The sequence below is a fragment of the Tarenaya hassleriana genome, unplaced genomic scaffold (genome assembly GCF_000463585.1).
Source record: "Tarenaya hassleriana unplaced genomic scaffold, ASM46358v1 Cleome28, whole genome shotgun sequence".
NCBI lineage: Eukaryota > Viridiplantae > Streptophyta > Magnoliopsida > Brassicales > Cleomaceae > Tarenaya > Tarenaya hassleriana.
Window position 1 is genome coordinate 1,532,402 of NW_010966021.1, and position 24,498 is coordinate 1,556,899.

General features: G+C 35.3%; 3 protein-coding genes across 3 annotated transcripts; 1 reads left to right on the plus strand and 2 right to left on the minus strand.

The window, feature by feature from the left end:
- Window positions 1–740: 740 nt before the first annotated feature.
- LOC104817947 (lysM domain receptor-like kinase 3) lies at window positions 741–4,226 on the minus strand. Its single transcript, XM_019203048.1, has 11 exons — window positions 3,451–4,226; window positions 3,237–3,320; window positions 2,835–3,143; window positions 2,582–2,727; window positions 2,397–2,486; window positions 2,199–2,304; window positions 1,938–2,089; window positions 1,745–1,842; window positions 1,498–1,645; window positions 1,262–1,369; window positions 741–1,185 (listed from the first exon to the last, which is right to left on the minus strand). The coding sequence occupies exons 1-11, from the start codon at window positions 4,052–4,054 to the stop codon at window positions 1,021–1,023; spliced, it is 2,010 nt and encodes a 669-aa protein (XP_019058593.1). The 5' UTR covers window positions 4,055–4,226; the 3' UTR covers window positions 741–1,020.
- A 7,202-nt stretch (window positions 4,227–11,428) lies between these two features.
- On the plus strand, window positions 11,429–14,377 carry LOC104817948 (auxin-responsive protein IAA26). The gene is made up of 5 exons (XM_010547351.2): window positions 11,429–12,320; window positions 12,829–13,103; window positions 13,526–13,667; window positions 13,896–13,963; window positions 14,048–14,377. The coding sequence occupies exons 1-5, from the start codon at window positions 12,001–12,003 to the stop codon at window positions 14,080–14,082; spliced, it is 840 nt and encodes a 279-aa protein (XP_010545653.1). The 5' UTR covers window positions 11,429–12,000; the 3' UTR covers window positions 14,083–14,377.
- A 6,094-nt stretch (window positions 14,378–20,471) lies between these two features.
- LOC104817949 (probable mitochondrial-processing peptidase subunit alpha-1, mitochondrial) lies at window positions 20,472–24,194 on the minus strand. Its single transcript, XM_010547352.2, has 13 exons — window positions 24,054–24,194; window positions 23,295–23,537; window positions 22,916–23,212; window positions 22,647–22,814; window positions 22,370–22,537; window positions 22,191–22,268; window positions 22,038–22,104; window positions 21,824–21,921; window positions 21,516–21,585; window positions 21,347–21,417; window positions 21,176–21,225; window positions 20,955–21,067; window positions 20,472–20,870 (listed from the first exon to the last, which is right to left on the minus strand). The coding sequence occupies exons 1-13, from the start codon at window positions 24,090–24,092 to the stop codon at window positions 20,824–20,826; spliced, it is 1,509 nt and encodes a 502-aa protein (XP_010545654.1). The 5' UTR covers window positions 24,093–24,194; the 3' UTR covers window positions 20,472–20,823.
- Between the last annotated feature and the right edge of the window lie 304 nt (window positions 24,195–24,498).

The following is a 24,498-nucleotide window of genomic DNA, read 5'->3' on the forward strand; positions in this document are numbered from 1 at the left end:
TATTCTTCCAAAACTTGAAAAAAAAAACTATTGAATTAAATTGGTTAAAAATTAAATCTATTTCCAATTGTTAGTGAGTTAAATTAACACACTAAATCTAAGCCCATTTTTGAAATCACTATATTTCGAAATTCGGCCCGATATTTGTTCGGTTCAAATCATTCGGTTATAAAAAAATTATATTATTCGACTCGATTTTATTTTGGAAAAAAGTTTATTCTCAGAAAAATTTGTTTGATAATTCGGTTGAAAAACGGTATGTATTTTTTCGGTTCAGTTCCGGTCTAGAGAGCCGAAGCGAAATGTCCACCACATGCGTGACTCTCTCCCACTTTTTACCCGTCTGAATAACCTCGACCTGTCGGGTACCCGTATCTTTACCTAATCTCGCGCGTACCCAAAAGTTGGATATCCAGACTTTTACGAGGCCAATACCAAGTGTTACCGAGGGAGGGGAGGCCGAGGCCAGGTTGCCCGAAAATCTCGGATACCCACCGTGCCCACCCCTAGTTGCTGTATGTATACCTCGGCAAAGAAAAAAAGAAAGGCGATGTTTTTTTCTTCATCTGCGCTGACCATTTGGTCCGCCTCGCTCGTGTTCTTGCATCTGCCTTCCGTGCAATGGAAGCTCTGAGTTCAGTTCTGAAGTCTCGAGGAAAGAACGTAATCCTGCTGGTCATCTTGTAGCGTGATGTCTTACAAATGATAACCAGCCATCATTTTGAATCTACATTAGCATCTGATTATCAATGGAGATATTTCTTCTACAACTCTCAAAGATGGAAGTAGTTTTATGCCCAGAATTTTCAACATACAGATACAACGACCCCCAAAAAAAAAAAGAATGAACATATAGAGACAAGATTCAACAACATTCAAGATTTAGATACCGTCTGTAAATACGTATCCGACCATACCTCGTAAGCCAACGATAACAACGCAACGGACGGGCGGGCAAACGGCAGAAAGGGTCTCAAAATTTGCCGGGCCTTCGACCTGTGTTCTCAGGTTTCTTTCTTTCTATCTTCCTTGGACAAGACCGCTGAAGACTTGGCTGTTACCAGCAAGAGTTGCTTCCCACTCTATGGAAGACAAGAGTGTCTGAGACAGTGATATGACCACTTGCTTCATGTCCGGTCGTAAAATCGGATCATCGTCCACACACTGCTTCGCCAACATAGCCACCTGTCCCCAAAAGTTGTATCTCGATATATAAACCCATAACTCGATACAAGTTTCATCTGTGACCACAAGGTTTTACCTTGAACAAACAGTCATTCGGGTATAAGTCCACCAGATTTGGATCGATGAATTCCTTCAAACTTGCCATGCGCGTAGAATCCGGCGAGCTCCTAAGAGCTGTTAGAATCTGCAAAAGCTCGTATATGAAAACAATCAGAATATATATATTTCAAACCCAATCTACCCGTCTTTCGTTTAAAAGTTAAAGAATCACATGACGAAATACGTGTTTTTGCATATAACATCCGGACTTACAATAGTTGCCAATGGACGCCTCTCTGGGTTCTTGGTTCCTACTGCTTCAGTTCTTATAACAGCCTCTTTCCCGGAAATAATTTCGAAAAGGACCACACCAAAGGCATAGACATCGCTCTTCGTGGTGGCAAGACCATCACTTAGATATCTGCATAAGAACCGAAAAAGAAAATATTAGCACTATCCTTACTTAAGCAATCTTTCTTGACCGTCGAACCGAACTTCCATGTTTTTTTGAAAGGCTTACTCTGGTGCAAGGTAACCATATGTACCGACAACTTTGGTAACCGTAGTTTCTCCCTCGCCAGGTTTATCCAAAAGCTTTGCCAAGCCAAAGTCCGATATCTAAATTCAGAAAACGATAAAAGTATTTTAACTGAATAAAGGTAAAAAAGGGTTTGAAATCATAACACGAAATGGATCAAATATCGGAACTTGACCTTTGCCCTGAAAGATTCATCGAGCAAGATGTTGCTGGTCTTGATATCTCGGTGAACATAATGAGTTTTCGTATGTTCATGGATGTATTCCAAACCTCTCGCTGCATCGAGAGCGATCTGAACCCTCATTATCCAAGATAGCGGGGTGTTACCTTCACGGGGAATCAAGAATTTACGAAAGATCATCAAGATTTAGGTCGTTTCTTACCGGTAAGCAAAACATTAGTCATATTCTATGATGCAGCCGATATAGTATCTTACCTTTGCTCTGAGGGTCATGCAAATGGCTTTTTAGGATACCCTTTTGGACATATTCATACACTACGAAAAGCTCGTCATTGGTTGCCGCATATCCGATCAACTCTACCTTTGACAAGATTAAACCAAACAAGAGTAAGCAATAGTGACAAACCCCGAGAGATGAAGATGGATAACGGGAAACACGTTCAGAGAAACTACCAGATTGCTATGATGAACTTTGCAAAGAACTTTCATCTCGGCTCCAAACTCTTTAGTTTTCGTAGCAGTCATCCTCTTGACCGCAACTTCCTGATAGTATCAAACGAGTTCCTAATAAGCTGCCAAGGAAACTCAAACTAGGAAACCAATAGACAACATTTCAAACCGAAATAGCAATTACCGACCTGGTCGCGCAAAATGCCAAAGTAAACTGACCCATAGTTTCCATGGCCAAGAAGATTAGAATCTGAGAACTCATCAGTAGCAGCGAGAATTTCTCCATATGTGAAAACAACAGGCTTGTCCACATCAAAGATGTCATGGGCAAGAGCTAGATGTGAGGAAAAAAAACACAACAGGAAACAAACTTATGTTCTGTCATTGAAAGCTGAAATCACAGGAAGCAAGGAATTGTAAAAACCCGGAAAGTTACCAGACCTGTCGAAACAGTGATCTGGTGGCTCGTAGGTTCACCATTGGTTTGCCTAATGTCGGCAGATCTACAACACATATACCGACCAGACCCACAAAAGAAACCCGACTTCCTAAGAATTCGGAATTTGTGAGAAACCTTCCGGCCATTATCATCGTCTTCATCATTCGAGTGACCATCCCTGAAGCAACTGGATGTCCTCATGCAGACACAGATGAGAATGCATATGACAAGAAGTGCAAGAACAGCCCCTAGTCCGCCGACAATCCATATATACGGTACATGGTCTTTAGCACTGTGACTCTTCTGATCAGCTTCCATATTCAAAACATAGCAAGGCTTATTCAAGATACTTAACTGAACCATGTCCTTTTGATCAAAGCACAAGTTAAGACAGAACACATTACCTGAAACATCGCTATTGTTTGACCCTGGTGCCGGAGCAGGAGCTGCAGGATTAGCCTTCTCCGTTGAATAGGGCTCTCCAGGAACTAAAAGCATACACCAAATCCACCAGGAAAAAGAATCAGTACACTGAAACATCAATGTGAACTTTCCAATGAAGCAAACAGTGACCAGAATCCACGAAACGAGAGGAAACCCAAGATTCCAGACACTGACCAGAATCAAGAGGAATGTAGAACAGATCTCCAACTGTGATATTGTCAGGATTCGAGATCCCATTCACCTCCTCGATCCGGTCCATACTGACACCGAACCTGCTCGACAGCGACTGAACACTGTCCCCATCGGACACAACGTAACTCATCAGGTAGTTCCATAGGCCGCTCGAGCAGCCGCAGAGCAGCTGCACTGAGACCACCGCACCGGGACGAGCCGCCCTCGTAGTGTTCGGCGGAAATGCCAAACCAGAGTACGCATCCATAACCAGATCGTACACGTACCCATGATTCTGTCTCACGGTGAAGGTCGTGTTCGTGGCGTATTTATGGGTTGTCCGAAGGCAGGAGCAGTTCTTCCTCACGTAGACGTAGCCGCCGAGGCCGGCGCCTTCATCGGCGGGGGGGGCGTCCGGCGAGGCGTCGAACATGCTCTGGATGATTGGGAGTGACTGGTTCTGGTCCGGTTTGAAGGCAATGAAAGAAGTACAGAGACGGGAGGTGTCCGTACAATCCATCGGTGCCGAGTACGAGAAACCCAGTAAGATTCCGGCAAAGACGAAGAAGAAGAAAAGAATCAAGAAACTCTGAGCTCTGAGCGTCATCGTGTCCTTCGTCGGAGATACGAATTTGATCCGGACAGAAGCTAAGACATTGATTTGAAAGGGAGTAAATTTGGAGAGAAATCGACAAACCCAGCTGCCAATTTGCTCGGGAGAGAGAAGATGGCGGCGAATTTCAGCAGAAGAGTGAAATTCGAAGGATCAAAGAGAAGCAATTCGAACATGCTCTGGATGATTGGGAGTGACTGGTTCTGGTCCGGTTTGAAGGCAATGAAAGAAGTACAGAGACGGGAGGTGTCCGTACAATCCATCGGTGCCGAGTACGAGAAACCCAGTAAGATTCCGGCAAAGACGAAGAAGAAGAAAAGAATCAAGAAACTCTGAGCTCTGAGCGTCATCGTGTCCTTCGTCGGAGATACGAATTTGATCCGGACAGAAGCTAAGACATTGATTTGAAAGGGAGTAAATTTGGAGAGAAATCGACAAACCCAGCTGCCAATTTGCTCGGGAGAGAGAAGATGGCGGCGAATTTCAGCAGAAGAGTGAAATTCGAAGGATCAAAGAGAAGCAATAAGAAATCAACGGAGCGAAGCGAAGATGAATCAGATAAATTACTCGCCTCGGAAAAGAGCTGAAGAGGATGGAAGATCTGCCTCGGCAAGAATCTTGTGGAGAGAATCTAAACAAAAGAGACGAAGATGATTCTTGCAGATTGAGCAGAAAACGGAGGAGAGGAGAGTGAAAGCTCAAACTCGTTTATAGAATTAAAATAAAATAAATAAAAAAACCTTTTTACATGAAATTGGTTTGAGTTCAGTGTTTTACTGTTTGCTCGTACCTCTCCATGTATCTAATCTGTCATAGACATGATATGAGCAAAGGAAATTAATTTGTAATAATAATAATAATAATAATAAATTAATAATGCATTATTGTTTTTTCACACATGTGTTGGGTGTTGATTTATGCTCTAAAATCATATAATATGGAATTGCTAGTTTGAGTTGGAGGTTAAAACTATAGAAAGTATCCATTGTTGTATTTAAGAGAAGAGCATTTATATCCATCGTCTCGTTTCTCTTTTTCTCAAACAAAATAATAATATTTTATTAAATTACTCATCGTTCAACATATAGAAATTAAATATTTAGAATAACTGTTATTTTTTAATTAAATTTTAAAAAGTAATATTTTCATCTAAATTTATTAAACTTGAATACAAATTTACTTTTTTCATTAATTTATATTGAAATATTCTAGTTTTAAATTATACTTCAAATAAATTGTATATATATTTCAGATATAATTATATACTATATATTATTCGTTCGTTATTAAAAGAATTATAAATAAGACAGATAAGGAAAAAATAACGTTGCAACATATATATATATATATATATATATATATACGTATTATGTGTTCACGTGCAATGATCATGACCGCAATATTATAATATAGAACATTAGATTAGATTTCCTTTCCTTTCTCTTGAAAACATATGAAGATTTTTGTTTTTTCTTAATCAAAAGGGCAGCAAATCTAAACTCCATTAAATATAAGTTTGGGAATTTTGTTGTGACAGTAGAGAACCAAATTAGTAAGCCTCTAAAAAAGGATTGAGAACAAATTAAGAGAAAATGTAAAAATATAAGGACCAAATTAGGTAATTTATAAAAATAAAATAGAGACATGAGACGAGTAGGATAAGGACAAAATAAAGGGAAATTATAAATATATATATATATATGGACAAAATAAGGGAAATTATAAAAAATAATTTTTTTTAGAGGGTTAGTATAAATTAGAGGGGACGTATTAGTACAGAGAGCAATGAGCTGTGACTGACAGGGGACAGTGGGAGTGGGGGCATCAATATATTTTAGGAAACTCCTTTAATTTCCTTTTTGCTTTTACCCTATTTTTCTATTTTTTTTATTTATTATCGAAATTTACATATGAATATCATCCAAAGACAATTAAAGTATGTACTTTTATATTAAAAAAATATATCTATTTTTGCATGCATTCAAAATTACATCACGTCAGATTGTGAAACAGTTTTTATAAAAAAAACTGTGTTATTTGATATCATTTTCTATTTTAATTTTAGACTTTGAGGTTGTCTTAATAATATTGCATATAAGATTTTCCTTTTTGTTGATCCTATTTATGATATTTTAGTTTAAAGATTCCATATTTTTCAAAAAAATAGGATAGGAATCGTTGATTAATGAAAAGGCTTACATAATTGTAAAAAAAAAATTGTGGTAACTGAGAATGGTTAAATAGATTTGCTAAGATTTTTTTATGTAATGACGTATATTTTTTTTATTACCATAAAAATATCTCATCTGCTAAAACTACAAAAAAAAAAAAACGGAAAAGAATTCATACCATGGTAAGTTTTGTTCTCCCTTATTAATTATATACATAGTCTAAAAATAATATGTATATATTCCATGATATTGATATATATATCATAATATTTACATATAATGATTGAACAATTGCAATTGGGATGTTGCATGCCTACCCAAGTACGTTGGATGTAAATATGGTCGTCGATCCACTTCATTTTGTTGAATATTTGGGCCATTATAAAACCCATAGTTATGGACTGATTCGTAATGGGCTTTATTTCCAATGGGCCGACTTCCTATACAAATGAACAAATTACCTAGGGCTTTTTTTTGTCTTTATATATATATATTGCACCCAATTTTAATTCGCGCGAGATTAGATGAAAACTAGCATGCGGTTTGAATTATTTATCAAAATATTCAAAAAAAAACTTTTTTTTATGTGTATAGATTTTAATTTGTTAGTGGACGGTTCACTAGAATTTATGCGCAACTATAGCAAACAAAAGAATTTCAATTATGCAATTATCTATTATGATATTGAATTCTTGTTTTTTTTATATACAAATATTCAAATATAATACTTATCTTGTACTAAAAATAAAAACAAAGAAGCTTTTTATATTGGTGCCTCGTGGTTGAGAACTTTGCGGCCATCATCGTCCATTTCTTATTTGCTTGATGCTTTTATAATTATCACAACAACAAGAGAGTATGCCACTTTATATAAGAAATAAAATGGACCTTTTTGGCAATTGTTTTATTTTACTTAATCCTTTCCTTTGTCATAATTATTGCTCCTAAAGAAATTCAATTATAGCCCATCATAATAGCGAGATCTAAGATTCTAGAATTAATCAAATTATAGTTCCATACTTCTAGTTTATTGAATTTCTTTTTTTTTTATGTCTACGTTATATTTGTTTTATTAAAATTTTATTGAAAGCATTTATTTTCTTGAACAATCTATTTATTTATTTATTTTTATATTCATTTAAATATATTTCAAATAAAAAAAAACTGTCATCAATTAGTTTAATAAAATTTTATTTAAGTACGATTATTTATTGTTTAACTCAATTAAATTCCATTTAATTTTATATAACCATTCATATTTCAATTAATATCTTTGTAAATATAATAAATTATATAAATAAAGAAAATCAAATTTGCTTACCACATATATGTTTTTAACATGTGTTGTAAAGAGAGAGAGAAAAAGGTAGTACATAAAACAAGATCAGTTGTATGGATATTTTCACGTTGTGTATTTTTCATGAACTAAGTGATATAACGCCTATAAAGCAGTAACAATTATCACGTTTTTATAATTTGTTATATTTTTTCATAAATATAATTCATGAAAAAATTATTCGGCTGAAAAAAATCTACATGATAAAAAAAGCCCTACCCTACGTTTGCTTAGTCAAGAATATATATATATATATATATATTTATTTATATATATATATATATATAAATATAAACAAAAGCTATAGTTATCCGATTATAATTTCACAGTGGAGCCTTATCAAAAGGCATTAGTCTTATGGGGGCATCATTACAGCCACTATTCCTTTTGATTTGACATTCAATTCACGAGTTGTTTTGTTCCTTTTTTTTTCGCCTTTTATTTATCAAAATATTTTTTAAAATAGGTCGGCGATTTTTTTATTGGACCTGATAATTAATCTGAGCCGTTGATATTGTTTTGTGCTTACATGTACGGTTGTGATCAGTTGAAAATTAAACGTTATCGGAGGATCTAATTACTGTTTCGGCCCGTCTAAGATTTTGCTGTCAAAATCATGGATTCTGTGTCTCTCTACCCAACTCTAGCGCAACGTGGCCTCGAATGGAATAAAAACGGCGTTATCCGCGAACATTCAAACGCAAACGCTGGTCAGCGTTTCAAACGCTAGGGGATAGTGTTTTCATGTCAATGTCGACGTTTGGAATAATTTCGCACGTGACTGTTAAAATGATTCACGACGCCTACAAGATTGTTCCTCTCTAGAAATCTATTTGCACCGAATTTTAGCGACTTTTATCAAAATAACAAGTGATGTCCTATTAATCATCGAATGATACGGTAATAATAAACAAATTATCATAATAGGTAATGAGATTTGAATTATAAAGGAATGAAGTAAGAATAATTGAATTAAAAAATAAAAGATAGATATTATTAGTAATAATAATCATGGTATAAAAATAAAAATTCTTATCATGTTTAATAATATTTTTATTAATGATGATCGATGTGTAATGGTTACATTTGATCATTTATAAATTTTCGTTATGATTGAAACTATAAATTAAATTATAGGATTACAAAGATGATATGTCAAAATTGAGTGACCTCCAAACCAAATTTTTTTAGTTTTATTGTAAAAGATAAAGTTTTATAATTTTAAAATAAAAATATAATCAGTAGTGTACGGTCGATTTCATTTACCCTATATTCACAACATTAGCTAAATATCTGTACAAAAAATTAAAAAATCATGCAACTGTTCTCAACCGCAACCCCAACGGCAGACGCAGACGCAGACGCAGACGCAGATGCAGAAATGTGAAACGGAAGGTTTCTGGGATATCTGGTCAGGTTAAACCAGGGGTTAGGTTTAGGGGACCGAACCGTGGTTAAGGTTGTCTCTATGAGAATGTGAATCGTCGAGGTCTGTTTTTTTTTTTAATTGTTTGTCGTCTTCAGTCCGTATTTTTTTTTGTCTGTTTATTGCCGCTGGGTGGAAAAAGAAAGTCTACGAGTTGGGTAATACGGGGACAGGAAATGACCAGCGTCACATTTCACTGAAATTACTATATTACCCTTCCTTGCTTGACCGAAACTCTCCCCTACCTTTGATTCTTCTGGTTGGGCATTTTCGTAATATCGTTGTCACACGTGTGAGATTTCGTGTCCCTTGTCGTTGTTCTATAGATTTGCGTGGAATAATATTAATGATAAATGTGCCCTTTGCTTTTTCCCGGAGAATACGTTCGAATTTGACGCAAAAAAGCAATGCGTGTGTAATTCGAAATTATGATTTAAAATACGAGATATAGATAGAAATTACGGTTTACATTAATTTAATTGAATATGACTATGTTCCAAGAATTAAGAGATTAAATTAATTCAATCGATCCATGTTAGAAACATGATGAATTTATTTTTGTTTCGTTAAATATGGGAAATTAATGTCGTGGTCGTGATTCTCAGAAGATGTATAAGTATTTTGTATTCTCCAAATAAAAGAGGAGTTACATATTCGATCAATTTATGTATACATATATATCATTTTATTTATATAAATTAAAAAGAATGATATGAGATATTGTTCTAATAAAATCAAATTAATATTTATATTTTGAATGGTATTAATAATATGAATGATAATAATTTTTGTTTGCTATACGTCTTGTATACATGTGTATACGTGTGCGTAATTTCCATAAATTGAATATAGTGATATCCGGTTTTTTTCAATGAAAGTAACAGTTGACTCCTCCGTTTTGATGGCATATGTTTTTCTTAATTGCAAAAAATAATTGAACATGTCCAAAGTCACCCTTCTTCCCCTACCCACACGTATGTATTGTCTCTAACTTTGACAAAAATAAAAATAAAAATAATAAGCACACCTAATAAATTGACAAATTATTTATCAAAACAAAAATTGACAAATTATTTTTTTTCTTCCTAAGACGCCATGCAGATTCTCCCATTTTTTGGTAAATTTGCCATAATTGTAAATATCTTTTACATCTTCCTATGGAGTTTATATATTTTTTTTCGTTTTTTTCATTTAACATCTTGTTATATTTGTCATACGTCCGAATATTCAAAGAAATATACATCATATATATATATATATATATATATATATATATATATATATAACGATTCCTTGCTTTATTTTTCTCTCTTATGTTGGAATTTGAAGTGACCGTGTGTACGCAATGCATGCGCGTGTTAAAAACATTATTTATATGTAAAAAAAACGCAAGGCGGATAATCATTCAATTAAGGACAATTAAGTATGCCAAAAAAGAAGATAAGTATGCAAAAAATATCTTTTATCTTCTTTAAGCTAATCGTCTAACATATATATATATATAGTAGGTGACCATTATATATTGCAAACAATGACCTAGAGAGTTCTCTATTGGTCATCATATGGCTTCTTTCTTTTCTTGTTGTAGTTTTAGATAACTGCATGTAACATCAGCAAAAGGATAATTAAATAAGACGACAAGATTAAAAATTTAAAATAAAACAAAGTATCTATCCAATTATTTAATAAATTATGATTCCAAATAATAACAGTGCAGTTTGACAAATTAATATATTGGCATATGCTTACATATAATTGATAATCCAATGAATAAAGTTTTTTTTAACTTGATATATGGACATATATTTTGGTTATTCAAGTAAAAATTGAACTGACTCGAAATGAAAGGAATGGTACATAATTTTATTTAAATAAATCTTAATATAAGATAGATTATATTTATTTTTAAAAAACAAAATAAACATATCGGATAAAAAAATTTATGAAAGTAGAAAAAACAAAAAAAAAATAGAAAATAAATCTATTTCTAATAAAAATTTAAAAATCGATTGGAATAAAATTTAAAGAATTATAAAATTTTTAATTTAATGTCCGGAATAAGTTTCACGTTCAAAACAGTTTCTTTTGAATCATTAATACAACGTACATTTTTCAAAAGTAAATAATGGACAGTGCATGAGTTCAAATTATGTTATCTGAAATATCTAATTAACATATAAATTAATTTCGCATAAAATAGTTTAATTTCCTAAATGTGTGAGACAGAAGAAAGAGAGGCAGAGTAGGGGTGCGTAGGACAGGAACAGGACAGCACGCTTTGCTTCCTCCACTAACCAACCTTAGTGTTCTTTAAGGGGAGAGAGAGAGAGATAGAGGGATTGCGTGTGCTTCACACTAAAATCCCTAATTCTTCAATTTCCCCTTTCTATTTTACTGTTTTCTCTTTTGGGTTTAGGATCAAATTGGAATCTCTCTCTCTCTCTCCAGAAATCCAAGTTCTCTCCTGTTTCTCTGTATTTCCATCTCTCTCGTCCCTTTCAGAGTAGAGAGAGAGAGGGCAAAGTGTAAAAAGAGGGAGTGAAAGATGAGAACCCACCAAAGCGTGCATTAAAAGAACGCGAGAGATAAATAAAAAAAAAAAAGAGGAGGAAAAGGCAAAGCTTGATTCGTATAAAATCCCACCACCATCCATCACAAACCCTTATCATAGTTTAAGAACATTTCTCCTTTTTTTTTTTGTGGGGCTTTTTCTGTAAAGGGGTTTTCAGGTTTTTAAGCAGGGCTTAGGGGTTTGGTGAGTTGTAGGGTTCTTCTCTCTCTCCCTCTAGTTTCATAAAAGCTCATTTTTTATGCTGAAAAGGGTTCTTGTGATGATATCAAGATGTGGGTTCTCATGGGTTTAGGCAAAGTTTCTTCTTTTGCGTTAAGTTGTTAACTTTTGGACAAAAATTCTCGGTTTTTCAAGTGTTGGGCCGTTGAATCACTTCCGTGTTTGGCCATCTTGTTAGCGAAACGATCGCTAGAAGATTTGATACCCATCTAACAAATGGAGGGTTCTGCAAGAAACGGTGAAATCTGTCCGAAGCTTCTGAATCTGATCCCTAAAGACAGAGAATGGTTCCACGACGATAAATCGAGCCATGGATGTTGCAACACAGAGGAGAAGAAGCTCGAGCTGAGGCTTGGTCCCCCTGGTGGCGATGAAGGTTGCTTGGCAATGAAGAAGAACACAGACAACAGAAACAAGAACAAGAACATGCTGAACGTCAAACATGAAACAGAGGACAAGTCCCTGCTCTGTCTCGGTAGACACTTTTCTCCTTCCACAACCAAAACCACAGCTGTTCCTCACAGCTCCCAGAAAAGGTAATCCTCTTTTTTTTCCTTACAAGGGCCCTTTTTTTTTTTTTGCTTTTGGTCTTTGTTTTCCTTTTGTATTCTTATGGCAGAGTATATTCACTTAAAATACGGTCCCATATCCTGCAAATTTTGATCATTTCCTGTGTAAATGGATCTCAGAGTTCTCGTTTTTTTTACCTTCTTCTGTTGTTTAAATTTTTTTTTACCTCATATGCGAAAGTTGCAGTCTTTTCTTTGCCCTTTTCCTTGACCTTATCAGTTATCACCCTTACAGTAGTTTCTTTACCCTGTTTGCTTGTATTATTATCTGGTGACTGTTTCCTTAATCGAGGAAAAAGTCAGACTTTTCAGTAAAAAGCTGTTTTCTTTGAAGACCCAACAATACCATTTCCATGCTTTATACCCTCAGTAGTTTTTTATTTGATCCTGTATTGAAGATCTGTTACTGCTTTTCTGGTTGAAAGTTAGTAACTTTTCTTTTTTTCCCCTATATTCTTGGTGGGAAAAAATGAAGAACTGCTCCTGGTCCAGTGGTGGGTTGGCCACCGGTCCGTTCCTTCAGGAAGAATCTAGCGAGCGCAAGCTCTTCGAAGGCGGGAAACGAGTCCTCCAATGGCGGACAGGGCAAGTGTGATGCTGAAAAACCATTCGAATCTAAGACAAAAGGTCTGTTTGTGAAGATCAACATGGATGGTGTTCCTATTGGTCGTAAAGTCGATCTCAACGCCTACAGCAGCTATGAACAGCTGTCTTCGGCCGTCGACAAGCTCTTCAGAGGCCTTCTTGCAGGTTTATAACTTAAAATCTCTTTGTTAAAATGTTTCCCTTGTTTCATATACTTGGCTCTATGACTATCCCTTGGTTATGGATATGTTTCTTTATTGTTGATACTTTGATTAAGAGTCTACTAAGACAATGAGTAAAGCCCTTCTTCTGCTTTATCTGAGTGGTTAATCCTCAGATAGTTGAAAGGGTTTAGAAGGAAATCCTCAAAGCCTTTGCTTTATCCCTTGGAGCGGAAAATCGTCTAAGTGCCTTGAAACTAGGGATTTAGTCTTATCTTCTGTAAGCTTCAGCTTTGGTGATAATGGAGTTGTGATGAAAAAGATGATCTTTCTCTCAACCTTAACTTGTGTGGTTGTGTTTTAAAACTCGAACATGGGTTTCTTGTTCTTCAAGTAATGGTGCTTTGTTACGTACGTGTTTTTCAGCTCAGATAGATTCCTCTGGTCGTGGAAACAAGCTAGGAGAGGAGAGACCGATCACCCGGTTGCTGGACGGTAATGGAGAATATACTCTCACTTACGAAGACAACGAAGGCGACAAGATGCTTGTTGGGGATGTTCCATGGCAGTAAGACCCTTTCTCCTTTTCTCTTATTATTGTTGGGAATATATTCCAACAGTGGAAAATAGTGCTCTATGGGAAGCAGAATTAGATTCCTAATCACAATAGCAACAGATTCCTTCTGTTTCATTGATTCTCCAATCTAACTTGAAGGAATCTTGCTTGGAGCTTACATGTAATCTTGCAAACTGATACTGTTTTATGGGTCTGAACATATATCGAATTTGATTACAGCATGTTCGTATCGTCGGTGAAGAGGCTGCGGGTGATCAAAAGCTCTGAAGTTTCTTCTGCATTAACCTGTAAGTGTGATGATACCTCGGGATTTAAACCGATCTTTATACGAATCCGAAATCACTAACCAGAAATGGGTTTTTTCTCTGCAGTTGGTAGCAGTAAGCAAGAGAAGATGAAACATTGAATGAAGATCTTTTGAATGAGAAGAGATGTTTTTGCTTACCATTCACTTTGTCTGAAATTTGGCCTTGAAAACTCTCTACTACTTGGCCATGTTCTTACAGCTTTCTTCATGTACATGTGGTTTGTTACATATTATTGTCTTTTTTTTCTTGTCCAAGTCCTTTTACTCTGTTGAGAGTTTGGATCTGAATCTGATCTTTGATGTTCCTCGAAACTTCATAGTCCAGGCTTTGGCTTCCATGCTTTTGTAATCTTAACTTCTTGCCTTTATGGATTCCAACATGAGTTTCCAAACATTGAATTGTGAAATGATTAGTGCCCTTAATCATGCCATATATAAATTGGCTGTGTTATTATTTTGTATTTTTGTTGATTAAAAATTTAAGTTTGAGAAGTACTGATTAAATAGTCTCTTTCTATATTGCAATTTCAAGTATTATCTTTTTTCTAAAAATATTATTGTAAATAATTAGAATATGTGGATATTTCTCAATTTTCGTTTGAGGCGCACATAATATACTTTAAAAAAATTCACAATATATATACGATTCTTTTGATAAGTAAAAAAGTTTCTAAATATTAAGTTGCAATATATTTTTCAATGTAGGACTCTACGAGAGACGAAGAATATTATATAATATTGTTAGAGAAGATTATAATAATATTACATAATATTTAGATATTTATATTTTAGATATTTATATTAATCAAATAAAATAATATTATATGATTTATTTATATTAAAACCTATAAATATTCTAATATTTTATGTTAAAAATGAGAAATACAACGACCTTCCACTATTTTCTCTATTAAGAGTAAAAGAAAAATAAAAGAAGATTTTTTTTTTTAGTGCCTCTACATATATCTAAAAATTTTCATGACGTATATTTGATATGAGAAACTATATGATACAATAAAAATAAAAGAACGTATCTTTTTATCATGACAAAATAATTCAAGAGCAAGAGTTTGTGGTGGCATTAGATAGTTACAAGGCTTAGGCTTTTACAGATTTGGGGTTTGGGAAAGAGACGGAGACATGAAATGAAACCCACAAAAGTGGAAGAGAGGGAATGAATGCTTCGAGGGGGAGACTTTGAACAGTCATTTTCGTTGGGACTTTGCCTAACTCTCCAAAAGCAGAAATCTTAGACTATTCTCTTCTTCCTATCTCTATAATTTATTCCCCATTGATTCACGATATTTTCGGATTATATTGTTATAAACGATTCAGACATAGAGATATAGAAATATTCGATCTCGAATTCAAACAGTCGAGCTTTTAAACCTTTTTTTTTTCTTATAATCAGAAAGCTTATTGAGTCTCCGCCCTATTTAATCATCTGAATCCGAAGTCAGTATTTAGCCACGCAATTAATTGTGTTCCCTTCTCTCCATTAGTGAAATCGAACCCAAAACCTTAAAATAATTTTATTATCTCTCAACCACTGGATCATCGACTAGTTGAACGAAAAATTGGATGCAGACGCTAGAGAGAGGGCTTGAACCCTAATTTTTTTGGAGAACTTGATTCCGGAATTTTATTTTTGGGAAACCTAAGGTTTAGATATTGCGTGGATATACCAAATAATGGGTTTTCTGTAGATACCCTTCAAGCGAAGATGAGATGCATGTGGTGCTTTAAAATTGGGAGTTTTGGCAAAATCTAACATGCATAATTATTAATAACCATGTCTCTCGAAAATTTGATTATATTTAAACATCTAACCTTAATTATTTTCGGGTGTTTGAGGAAAATAATTTCAGAAGAACCGTAGTTTGAGAACTCAATAAATAAATTCGAATTTAAAGACCGGCAATCACCGGTGGACGAGGCTAAAACTTTACTCTAAACCAAAAGTATGAAATCAACCGCCCATAAGATATAAAATACATGGAATCATGTTCGGGCCTAGCAGTCGCTAAATACTTTTTAAAATTTACCTTTTGCGAACCAAAAAAAATAAAATAAAATAAAACGCGCACACATGGAATGGAATCACGACGAAGAAAAGAAATAAAAACACCGTTTGCAGTTTCACGATTTCACGGCTAGACTGTGTGCCGTTTAAAGCTGACATTGAGCATGGGCCTTGATTGTCCTAACGTTTGGGTCTCGAAGTTCAAACCCAAAACCATTATCCATTAATCCTTACAATTAAATTTTCTTTTATCTACATATTGGAAGGTACATATACAGGATTTTAGTTATATTTTAATTAGGTTATTTCCTTTTTCGATTTCGTAAAAATAATATCTATTTGGTTTTTTTAATCGATTTTCGATCCCATTATGAAGGTTCTATTGTTGATATTGGATTCAGAGTTGATTAATATGGTTTTAAAAATAATAATATCGTATTAGATTTTATTCAGACATTATGGTAACACGTTATTGAGTTATATTTGATTTGGTTTTGACTATCACTAATCAAAATTTCTATATACATTTTTCATCTACTATGAATTTTTTTTTGTTAAATACTATGTTATATTTTTTTTTATAATGTTTCTCATATCTTTGGTCCAATTATATTTTTTAGAGAACTGTAAAAACGCATGTGAATAAGGACTCGAATCCGAATTGGAAATAAGTTTTGTTCATTTCTTTATCGGTTGAATCACCCAACCTTAGATAGCACTACATTATATTATATGCACAATCTCTGACATATAATAAGATTTGAAGAAAATGATTATTGTATAGAGTCATGATATACAAAATTTTACCACCGTTTTGAGACGATGCCTTGGGAAATATTCCTGTTCATTTATCATAGTCCAACATTATTCTTAATCGCGCATTTAAATGTCCCAAACTTTTTTCGTATAAATTCTCTTCCGTAAACCGACCAATCAAAACAATTAATTTTCAACTTTGACGTTTGTTTTCGTTCTCTTTCTTCCGACTCCATGATATATTTGTCGCCATGTTGTTCAATTATGTGTCGGCATCGGTGTACTAATTTATCGTGTTGGTAACTCGACCGACCGGTTATTATTAGAATATATATGTAGTTAAATGTTGGTTTGGTTTAATGCTGGTTTGGTTTAATCTATTTTGGTTTAATTTGGTTAGGATTTGTTAGGGTTTCTCTTTATATTTTTCTATTTGTATTTAAGGAACTTGTGATGAATGAACAATATAAGAAAAACTTTTTTCAATATCTCTCTCTAATTCTGAAATATCAAAAGTTAGTAAACGTTAATGTACGGTTGCATGATTAAACACGTAAAAAAAATAAAAAATTTTCTATAGAAAAATGCATGAAACTAATTTTTGGGGGATATTAAATTATACTGTGAGAATAATACATAAGGGTGAAATATATTAAATTTTCTATTTTATGTTTTTTTATTTCCATCGAAGTGCAGCCACTAACTAAGCACCGTGACACGATGGGAAAATTTCTCCGACATAATCTTGAAACATAGAAAACACTTTGTAGAAAAAACTTGAATATGATATTTTAAGGCAGCAGAAAGATTCGTCTACTTGCAATATCATGACTTATTTGTCGATACGATTCATTATTATTATATAAAATAATACATATATATATATATATATATGGATTGTATTGATTATATGTTTTGACGAAAGAGAGAGATTCTCCAATATATGAAAGGTTCAAGTTTATTAATGCTCCTAAAACTGTTGGCCGCAAGAGCTATTGGGTCCGTCCAATGAATGAATGTAACTATATGGTCCAACAGTGAAATGAAATTGAAGTTGAATCCTTTTCCATTATTCAAGCCCCACTTCCCCCCCAACCATATGATGATTCTTTGAATTATTTTGTTACAGTTTCTCATTGTCCGAGATCCGTTCGAGATTATATATATAAGATTTTTCCAATTTATGAATATATATATATCTCGAAGTTATCATATGATCATTTGTCTACACATATGAATATATATATTTTTTTATATCTTTATAGAAACCTAACGTAATAAATTAATATCGATTCGGTTACACAAATATTCACATTCCATTGAACCGACAATCAGTGGTTCATATTGTGTTTGTGTAATGTGTATGCATATAATATGATTGAGGCGCATGACTTACAACCCGTATTCAAAAAGTGCATGTGGTCTCTACGCAATCGAGTGCGCTTCCAGAAGCTTTCTTTTGAACATTCGTGGCATCATGATGCATTTTGATTAGTGGGTTTTCAGTTTTAAATATATTGAAATTAAGCAATTTATATGTTGCGAACGGCAGACATTCAAACCCGGAATCATTGAAAGCCATCGAGAGTTTACATTTGCGGAGTTTAGATATCGCTATATATATATATATATATATATATATATATATATATATATATTTCTCTGTTTGATCTCGGATTTTTCTCAAGTGAATAAGATTATTACAGAAGGTAAACGGCATTCTGCATCCAACCACTTGGTTATTCCACCTAAAAGTTTGGTTCCGAGTCACGGAAAACAAACTCGGGATGAAATTTGAGAAGGGCATTCTCGTAATTATATGGAGATATATGAGCGAGTTTTTTTTTTTGGGTCAAAAATAATATGATCGAGTTCCTAATTTAAAGACCTAATATCTATATATATAAGGGCATTCTTGTAACTATATGGAAATATGAGTGAATTCCTACAAAAAAGGACCTAGTATATGTATTCTTGTAATTATATGGAAATGTGAGTAAATTCCTAAAAAAAAGGACCTAATATATGTGTGTATATATATATATATATATATATATATCTTTGTTTTCCTCTAATATTTCTCTCACCCCCCGAAAACCCTACTTATACTTTGGCTCTTCTTCTTCACAGCAACAAAAGGAAGGCAAAGGAGAGGAGATGGAGAGAAGAAAACGACGTCGTCGTTCGGAATAAATCCATTGGAAAATCAAGGTGAAAGCGTCGTAGCAGAGTGTGTGTGTGAGGGGGCACGCAGGGTGAAGCCAGGCAAATGAAAAGAGACGTAAGGTTAATGTGTTTTCGTACACAGATGGATCTTTTTATACGCCTGACATAAACTTAATTTGTATCATCATCATCATCTATAATAATATGATTGTATTCTCATTTCGTAGAGTTTATATACGATGATGGATATATATATATATATGTATGTATGTATGTATGTAGATATTTGAAGTATATGTGATGTGGTGAATTCAGCGACCCATTTTGAGCCCTTGTATCTTCTATTCAAATTTACCGACATTTTATGTATCGAAGGTTAAATATAGAAAAAGGATCCCTAGGATGAGCACGTACATGTGTGGGTATGATTTGTTATGGTATTGTTCATCTTGAAAAAAGGGCACCATCACCATTTTGTTCGCGTGAAATGTTTTTGGAGCGTTTTATAGAGATCGTGTAGATTAGATTATTGATTCGATATTTGTTAATTGTTACTCGGCCGACTTTTCATTCATTCATGTTGTGCCCAACGAGTATAGTTGTCAAGTTTGGTCGATCCAGGATTCTATGTATGGCTTTCAACCATTGCTGAATCCTTAATGCGAATCTTGAATATTTTCTTTTCCTCTCAAGTTATATATATATATATATATATATATATATCTATATAGGCGACTTTGCAAAATCATAGAGAACATTTCACATGGTGTGTGTAGTAAAATCAGTTAGATACAAAGGAAGTGCAAGAACGATGTTCACTCTTGAATCAGTGTCTGTATTACCGAAGCTTTGATGGTGATGATGATGATGATGATGATGATGATAATGAATGTGATAGACGTATAGTCAATCTTCATCACAAGCTTAACCAAATTATCACCACACTCGAATGCCAGAGAGAGAGATAGAGGAAAAAAACCCACAAAAGAATGGTACGAATATAAAGGAAGGGGTCAACGTTGGTTAAAAATCAGGGCAAAATCGAAAAATATCCGAAATCGAGGGGTAATGTAGGAATTTGATTAGAGATGGTCGTTTCAAGTTTTGTTTTCTCCTTACCAAACAGAATCAAACCGTCAAAGATCACGAACTGTAGTGTTTTTTAAAAAACAAACATTCCGAATCCGAACAGAATATTTGAAAAAAGAAAAATTTATTCATAGAATATACATTTTTCTTAATAACTGTCAATGTAATATAAAAATCAATTGGTACATAATTTTCTAGGAAGGAACAATTACTACCAAAACCGAACCGATTCTCCCACCCCTTTATTTGAGGGTGGGAGAGAGGTTGAGGCAGTCTGACAATGTCGGAAAAGGCCATCGAAACAAAGCTAAACCAAACCGAACCGAAATTAGATAACACTTGTCATTCATTTCTAAACCAGATTTGATGAACCCGAAACGAAATCAATCCGATTTTTACATCGCCAACTCGAGAGACGCGGACCAAACCCGAAACGAAATATAAACGTAACCCGAAACGTGAAACGTCCTGCGAGATTTGTTAACGAGTTGGGACGTTGGCAGTTGCATTGTCATATGATCAAATAAACAAGAAAACTTTCAAGCTCAAGAAAAAGAAACAGTTGCATTCCCCTGTAAACAATCAGACAAGCAATGCCCGTAAGAATCGAAAACCGTTTCGATCTTTATTCACGTACCGATCGCTTATCGGAGAGAAGAAATACTCCGAAACTGGCTGAAGAAACTGTTGTGGTGAATCAAAAAGAAACAAAAACGGTCGGCTCTTCAAAGGGGCTTTTCTTTTTTATTCTGCAGAGTCCCAAACTCCAGTTGATGATACACAAAAGAATTTCTCGTTGTTCTTCTTCAAGAGAATTTGCTGCTTACGGTATCGTAGGTCGGGACACCCATCACTGCCATCGGAAAATAAATGGCGAAAATATTGAATCTCTTTTCGATCGATACAGAAATCATATGACCAAACCAACAGTTCTTACCATCTCCGAAAGACGCCATTGTCAAAGGCTTTGCGATAATCTTGCTGGTGAAGTCGGCAATGTCCTTAAGGGTGAGTTGGTCCACCGTCTTCAAGAATTGGTCGACGGGTTTCCTGCAATATTAACGAAAAAAACTATGTTACAGAATCTACTCCCATGCTCGGTTCATATTTCTCGGACGACTAATTTAACGAATCGGTTTTGAAGAAATTTGTATGGACCTCTCCCCGTATGTCAGTATCTGTCTTCCTATGTCTTCAGCTACAATCATCTGTCAGCCCAGAGAAAATTTGATCATTATAACCACATCATAATGGTTCGCATTACCAAGTGAATGACCAGGTAAAAGCGAATTTTCGGACAGAAAGGTTAATCTTGAGAGTTATAGGTACCCGAGATTCCAGATTCATGAGAATGGCAGATTTCGTGGCTGCCTTGGCACGGTCGAGATGCTTCTGGTTAACTAGCAGACATAAACAGTTAAGATATGTTTTAGATAAAAAAATAAAAGGGTCAGCCAGCTTAGATTAAGAGAGCTAAATTTCAAAAGAAAATGAAAACCTTTTCCTCCTGCAACATCTTTCAGTTCTTTAGCCGCTACTTCAACTGCTTTTGCAGCAAACTCAGGACTCTGCAATCAAGAATGAGGAGGGCATGCCCCAATGTTATGGTGAGATAATTACAGCCAATCAAAACTATCAAGTGAAACACAGCCTATAAAACCAGGAAATTATTTGATTTGGTCTATGACCACAAAAATGATTATTTGATTTGGTCTATGACCAAGGCAATCCACGAATAGCTATTAGCTACTTTGTCACAATGGGCAGAGTAATGGTAATGAATAGATTGGCCATAGAAGAACTCACCGAGCAACCATAGATGCCAAACAAACCAGTGTTGTTAAAGATGCTAGAGAATGCAGTGCATGATTGAACCTGCTGATATTCATTCAAGACTCGGAGATCTGTACAAAGAAAGAGGAAACATCGTGATTTCGGAAATTACCGATGAGTTAAATGGATGGATGCAGGGTAAAATTATATGGAAAGGAAAAGCTATGGAGACATAGAAAGAACTTACACAGCCACGAGTGCATTCCTTTTCCAGGCCCTCCGGCAGAGAACGAGCCTCCTCCTCCCATCAGCATCTAATAGGAATTAGATTTACGAAATTGAAATGTGAGAAAATTTGAAAAAAATAAAGATGTAAAAGGGCAATTTTTTAGTTAGGCACCTGAAGAACAGTCGCAATCACAGCTTCCTTCTCGTTGTGCCAGCCGGGCACTTCGAAAGCAAGGGCAAAGTGTGTGGCCTGAGAATGACAGTCAAAAATCCAAATTGTATTTGTCATTAAAAAAATACCATTTTTACTCGAGCAGACATCTAATGACTGGAACCATTAATCATGAATACCTCTCCTCCAGTATGTTGACGAAAATCTCCACCAACATATTGAGATTTTGGTTCCTCTGTGCGGGCTACTTTAGGAATGTCAGAAAGCAGCGGCTCAGCAACTCGTAAAAGTTCCTCATGATCAACTCCACTTGCTGCCAGTACCATTCGTCCAGCAGTGAAATTCTCCTGAAATCCTCAGACGAAACGAGAAAGGGATGAATGATAAACTAACCAAAGCTAATTACCCTAATCATAGAGAATTAAGAGGACAGCATAATTTCATATGCGGTCTTACAGCAACAAAGTCTTCCAAGACGTCCCCATTCAATCGGTTTAATGCAGACTCAGGTGCATACAATGGATTTGCCAATGCACCGGCATAACCAGCAGAGTGGACAGCCTCCATGATGAAGCCCATAGGGTTTTTGGAAAGTTCCCCAATCTCCAATTTCACCTTTTGCAGCTACGGAAAGTGCATCGAAGGATAAGCCAGAAAGTTGCAACATAGTGCAGATGAAGTTAACCTCTGAATTACAAAAATGGCATACAAGAAAAGAGATATACCTCTTCATTAACTTCCCAGTCCAAGAAGGCAGGGTTTCTCACACTGTCAATAAGCACTTCCACCATTTCGGGCACATAGGTTTTCAAAGCATCGATAGTATACCCCATTTGCTCCCGAGATGCAGATGCTGTTGTGTTTCCTCCGATAGCCTCTACTTCCCTCACGAGACGCAGATGGCTCCTGTTCAATGTGCTCTTGAAAGCCATCCTTTCGAGCAAGTGTGTTGCTCCATGGGAATAAGTTGTCTCGTAAATCGAACCACAATCAACATACAAACCAATGGAGGCTGCCGGGTTCTGATAGAAAACACAACATAACTTGATCAATCACTTGGCACTTTGACATTTCAGAAGACAAACCGAGATATTAGAAACTCACGGGCGATGTTTCTGAGGCTATTTTAAGGCCATTCGGAAGAGTAGTGACTTTAACTTTGCTTGGCTCGACATGGTCAGCGAGCGGTGGTGGAATGGAGACACCCTTCAGCGGCATGTCCATCGGAGGTAGCGAGCTAGATGTTTCGCCGGTCAACCAGCTGAACAAGCCACCCGACGAAGAACTTGTAGAAACAGCACTCGAACTCGCATAGCGTGCTGCCCGCACATTACGAGTAAGACAGCCCTATAAAACATGAATCCGACCCATCATAAAACATAAGGCTTTTGTATCAATCAAAGGTAAACTGTGGAGAAAACAACAGAAATAAGCCTATCTGCCTCGACGAAATATAATTGAATTCATGATCCCCGACTGAGACAAAGGGAAATAGCAAGCTTGAAATAAAACGCAATCGATTAAGTATACCCATTTACCTTAAACGGCATGGCAAATGAACCATTCTCATCCCCCGATCAAAACACCAGAAACCGGGGAAACGGAAACACGATGCCAAAAAGCTAAACCCATGGATTCGCACGCAAAGATTACAGAAAAAAAAACGCAACCTTTTAACACAGAAATCATTTCGAAACCCAAAAGGCAAGAAAAAGCTCGACAATCAGAAATCAGAAAACAAAATGGATTTAGATCTAGAAAAATATTGGATGAACACTCTGATTCGCCTCACAGACACCACTGAATCAGAAACTTCGAGAAACAAGAACAGGAACACAAGCCCGCACACGAGGAGACACTAACCTTGAGGGATCTAGCTCGTGAAGCTGCCGTGCGATACATAGCGGCGACTGCGAAACCCTAGATCGGAGGGCGAAGGATTGATTTTGGAGTGGACGACGGAGAGAGGCGGAGGCTGATGGAGAAGAGAAGAAACCAGGCTTTGTTTATTATAATTCGATCGAGCAACATGCATCTCATCGCTCGGTGAAATTTTGTTATGATGGGCCTGGCCCATTCGACATTTTCTTTTTTCTCCGCAATTTCGAAAAAAGATAAAGCCCATGATTTTTTAAATTATGATTTGTAATAATTTTAAGGCTTTAATAAGGTTGATGATTTCGATTTATGTTTTCTGCTATTTCGATTTTAAAAAATTATAACTATTCCGCTTTTATATTGAATTCCATTATATATCATTTTCGATTCAATTTGTTTCAATATTTATTAATAAAAATATTCGTTTTTG

Excerpts from the sequence above, each read along its gene's own strand:
- LOC104817947 (XM_019203048.1), bottom strand. The coding sequence starts at position 4,054 with ATGACGCTCAGAGCTCAGAGTTTCTTGATTCTTTTCTTCTTCTTCGTC. Across the intron at positions 3,321-3,450 it reads CTACATTCCTCTTGATTCTG|TTCCTGGAGAGCCCTATTCA; the intron begins GTCAGTGTCTGG and ends GTATGCTTTTAG. Across the intron at positions 2,728-2,834 it reads CCAGATCACTGTTTCGACAG|CTCTTGCCCATGACATCTTT; the intron begins GTCTGGTAACTT and ends CCTCACATCTAG.
- LOC104817948 (XM_010547351.2), top strand. The coding sequence starts at position 12,001 with ATGGAGGGTTCTGCAAGAAACGGTGAAATCTGTCCGAAGCTTCTGAAT. Across the intron at positions 13,104-13,525 it reads CTTCAGAGGCCTTCTTGCAG|CTCAGATAGATTCCTCTGGT; the intron begins GTTTATAACTTA and ends CGTGTTTTTCAG. Across the intron at positions 13,964-14,047 it reads AGTTTCTTCTGCATTAACCT|TTGGTAGCAGTAAGCAAGAG; the intron begins GTAAGTGTGATG and ends TTTTCTCTGCAG.
- LOC104817949 (XM_010547352.2), bottom strand. The coding sequence starts at position 24,092 with ATGTATCGCACGGCAGCTTCACGAGCTAGATCCCTCAAG. Across the intron at positions 23,213-23,294 it reads TAGCCTCAGAAACATCGCCC|AACCCGGCAGCCTCCATTGG; the intron begins GTGAGTTTCTAA and ends GTTTTCTATCAG. Across the intron at positions 21,418-21,515 it reads AGATGTTGCAGGAGGAAAAG|TTAACCAGAAGCATCTCGAC; the intron begins GTTTTCATTTTC and ends TATGTCTGCTAG.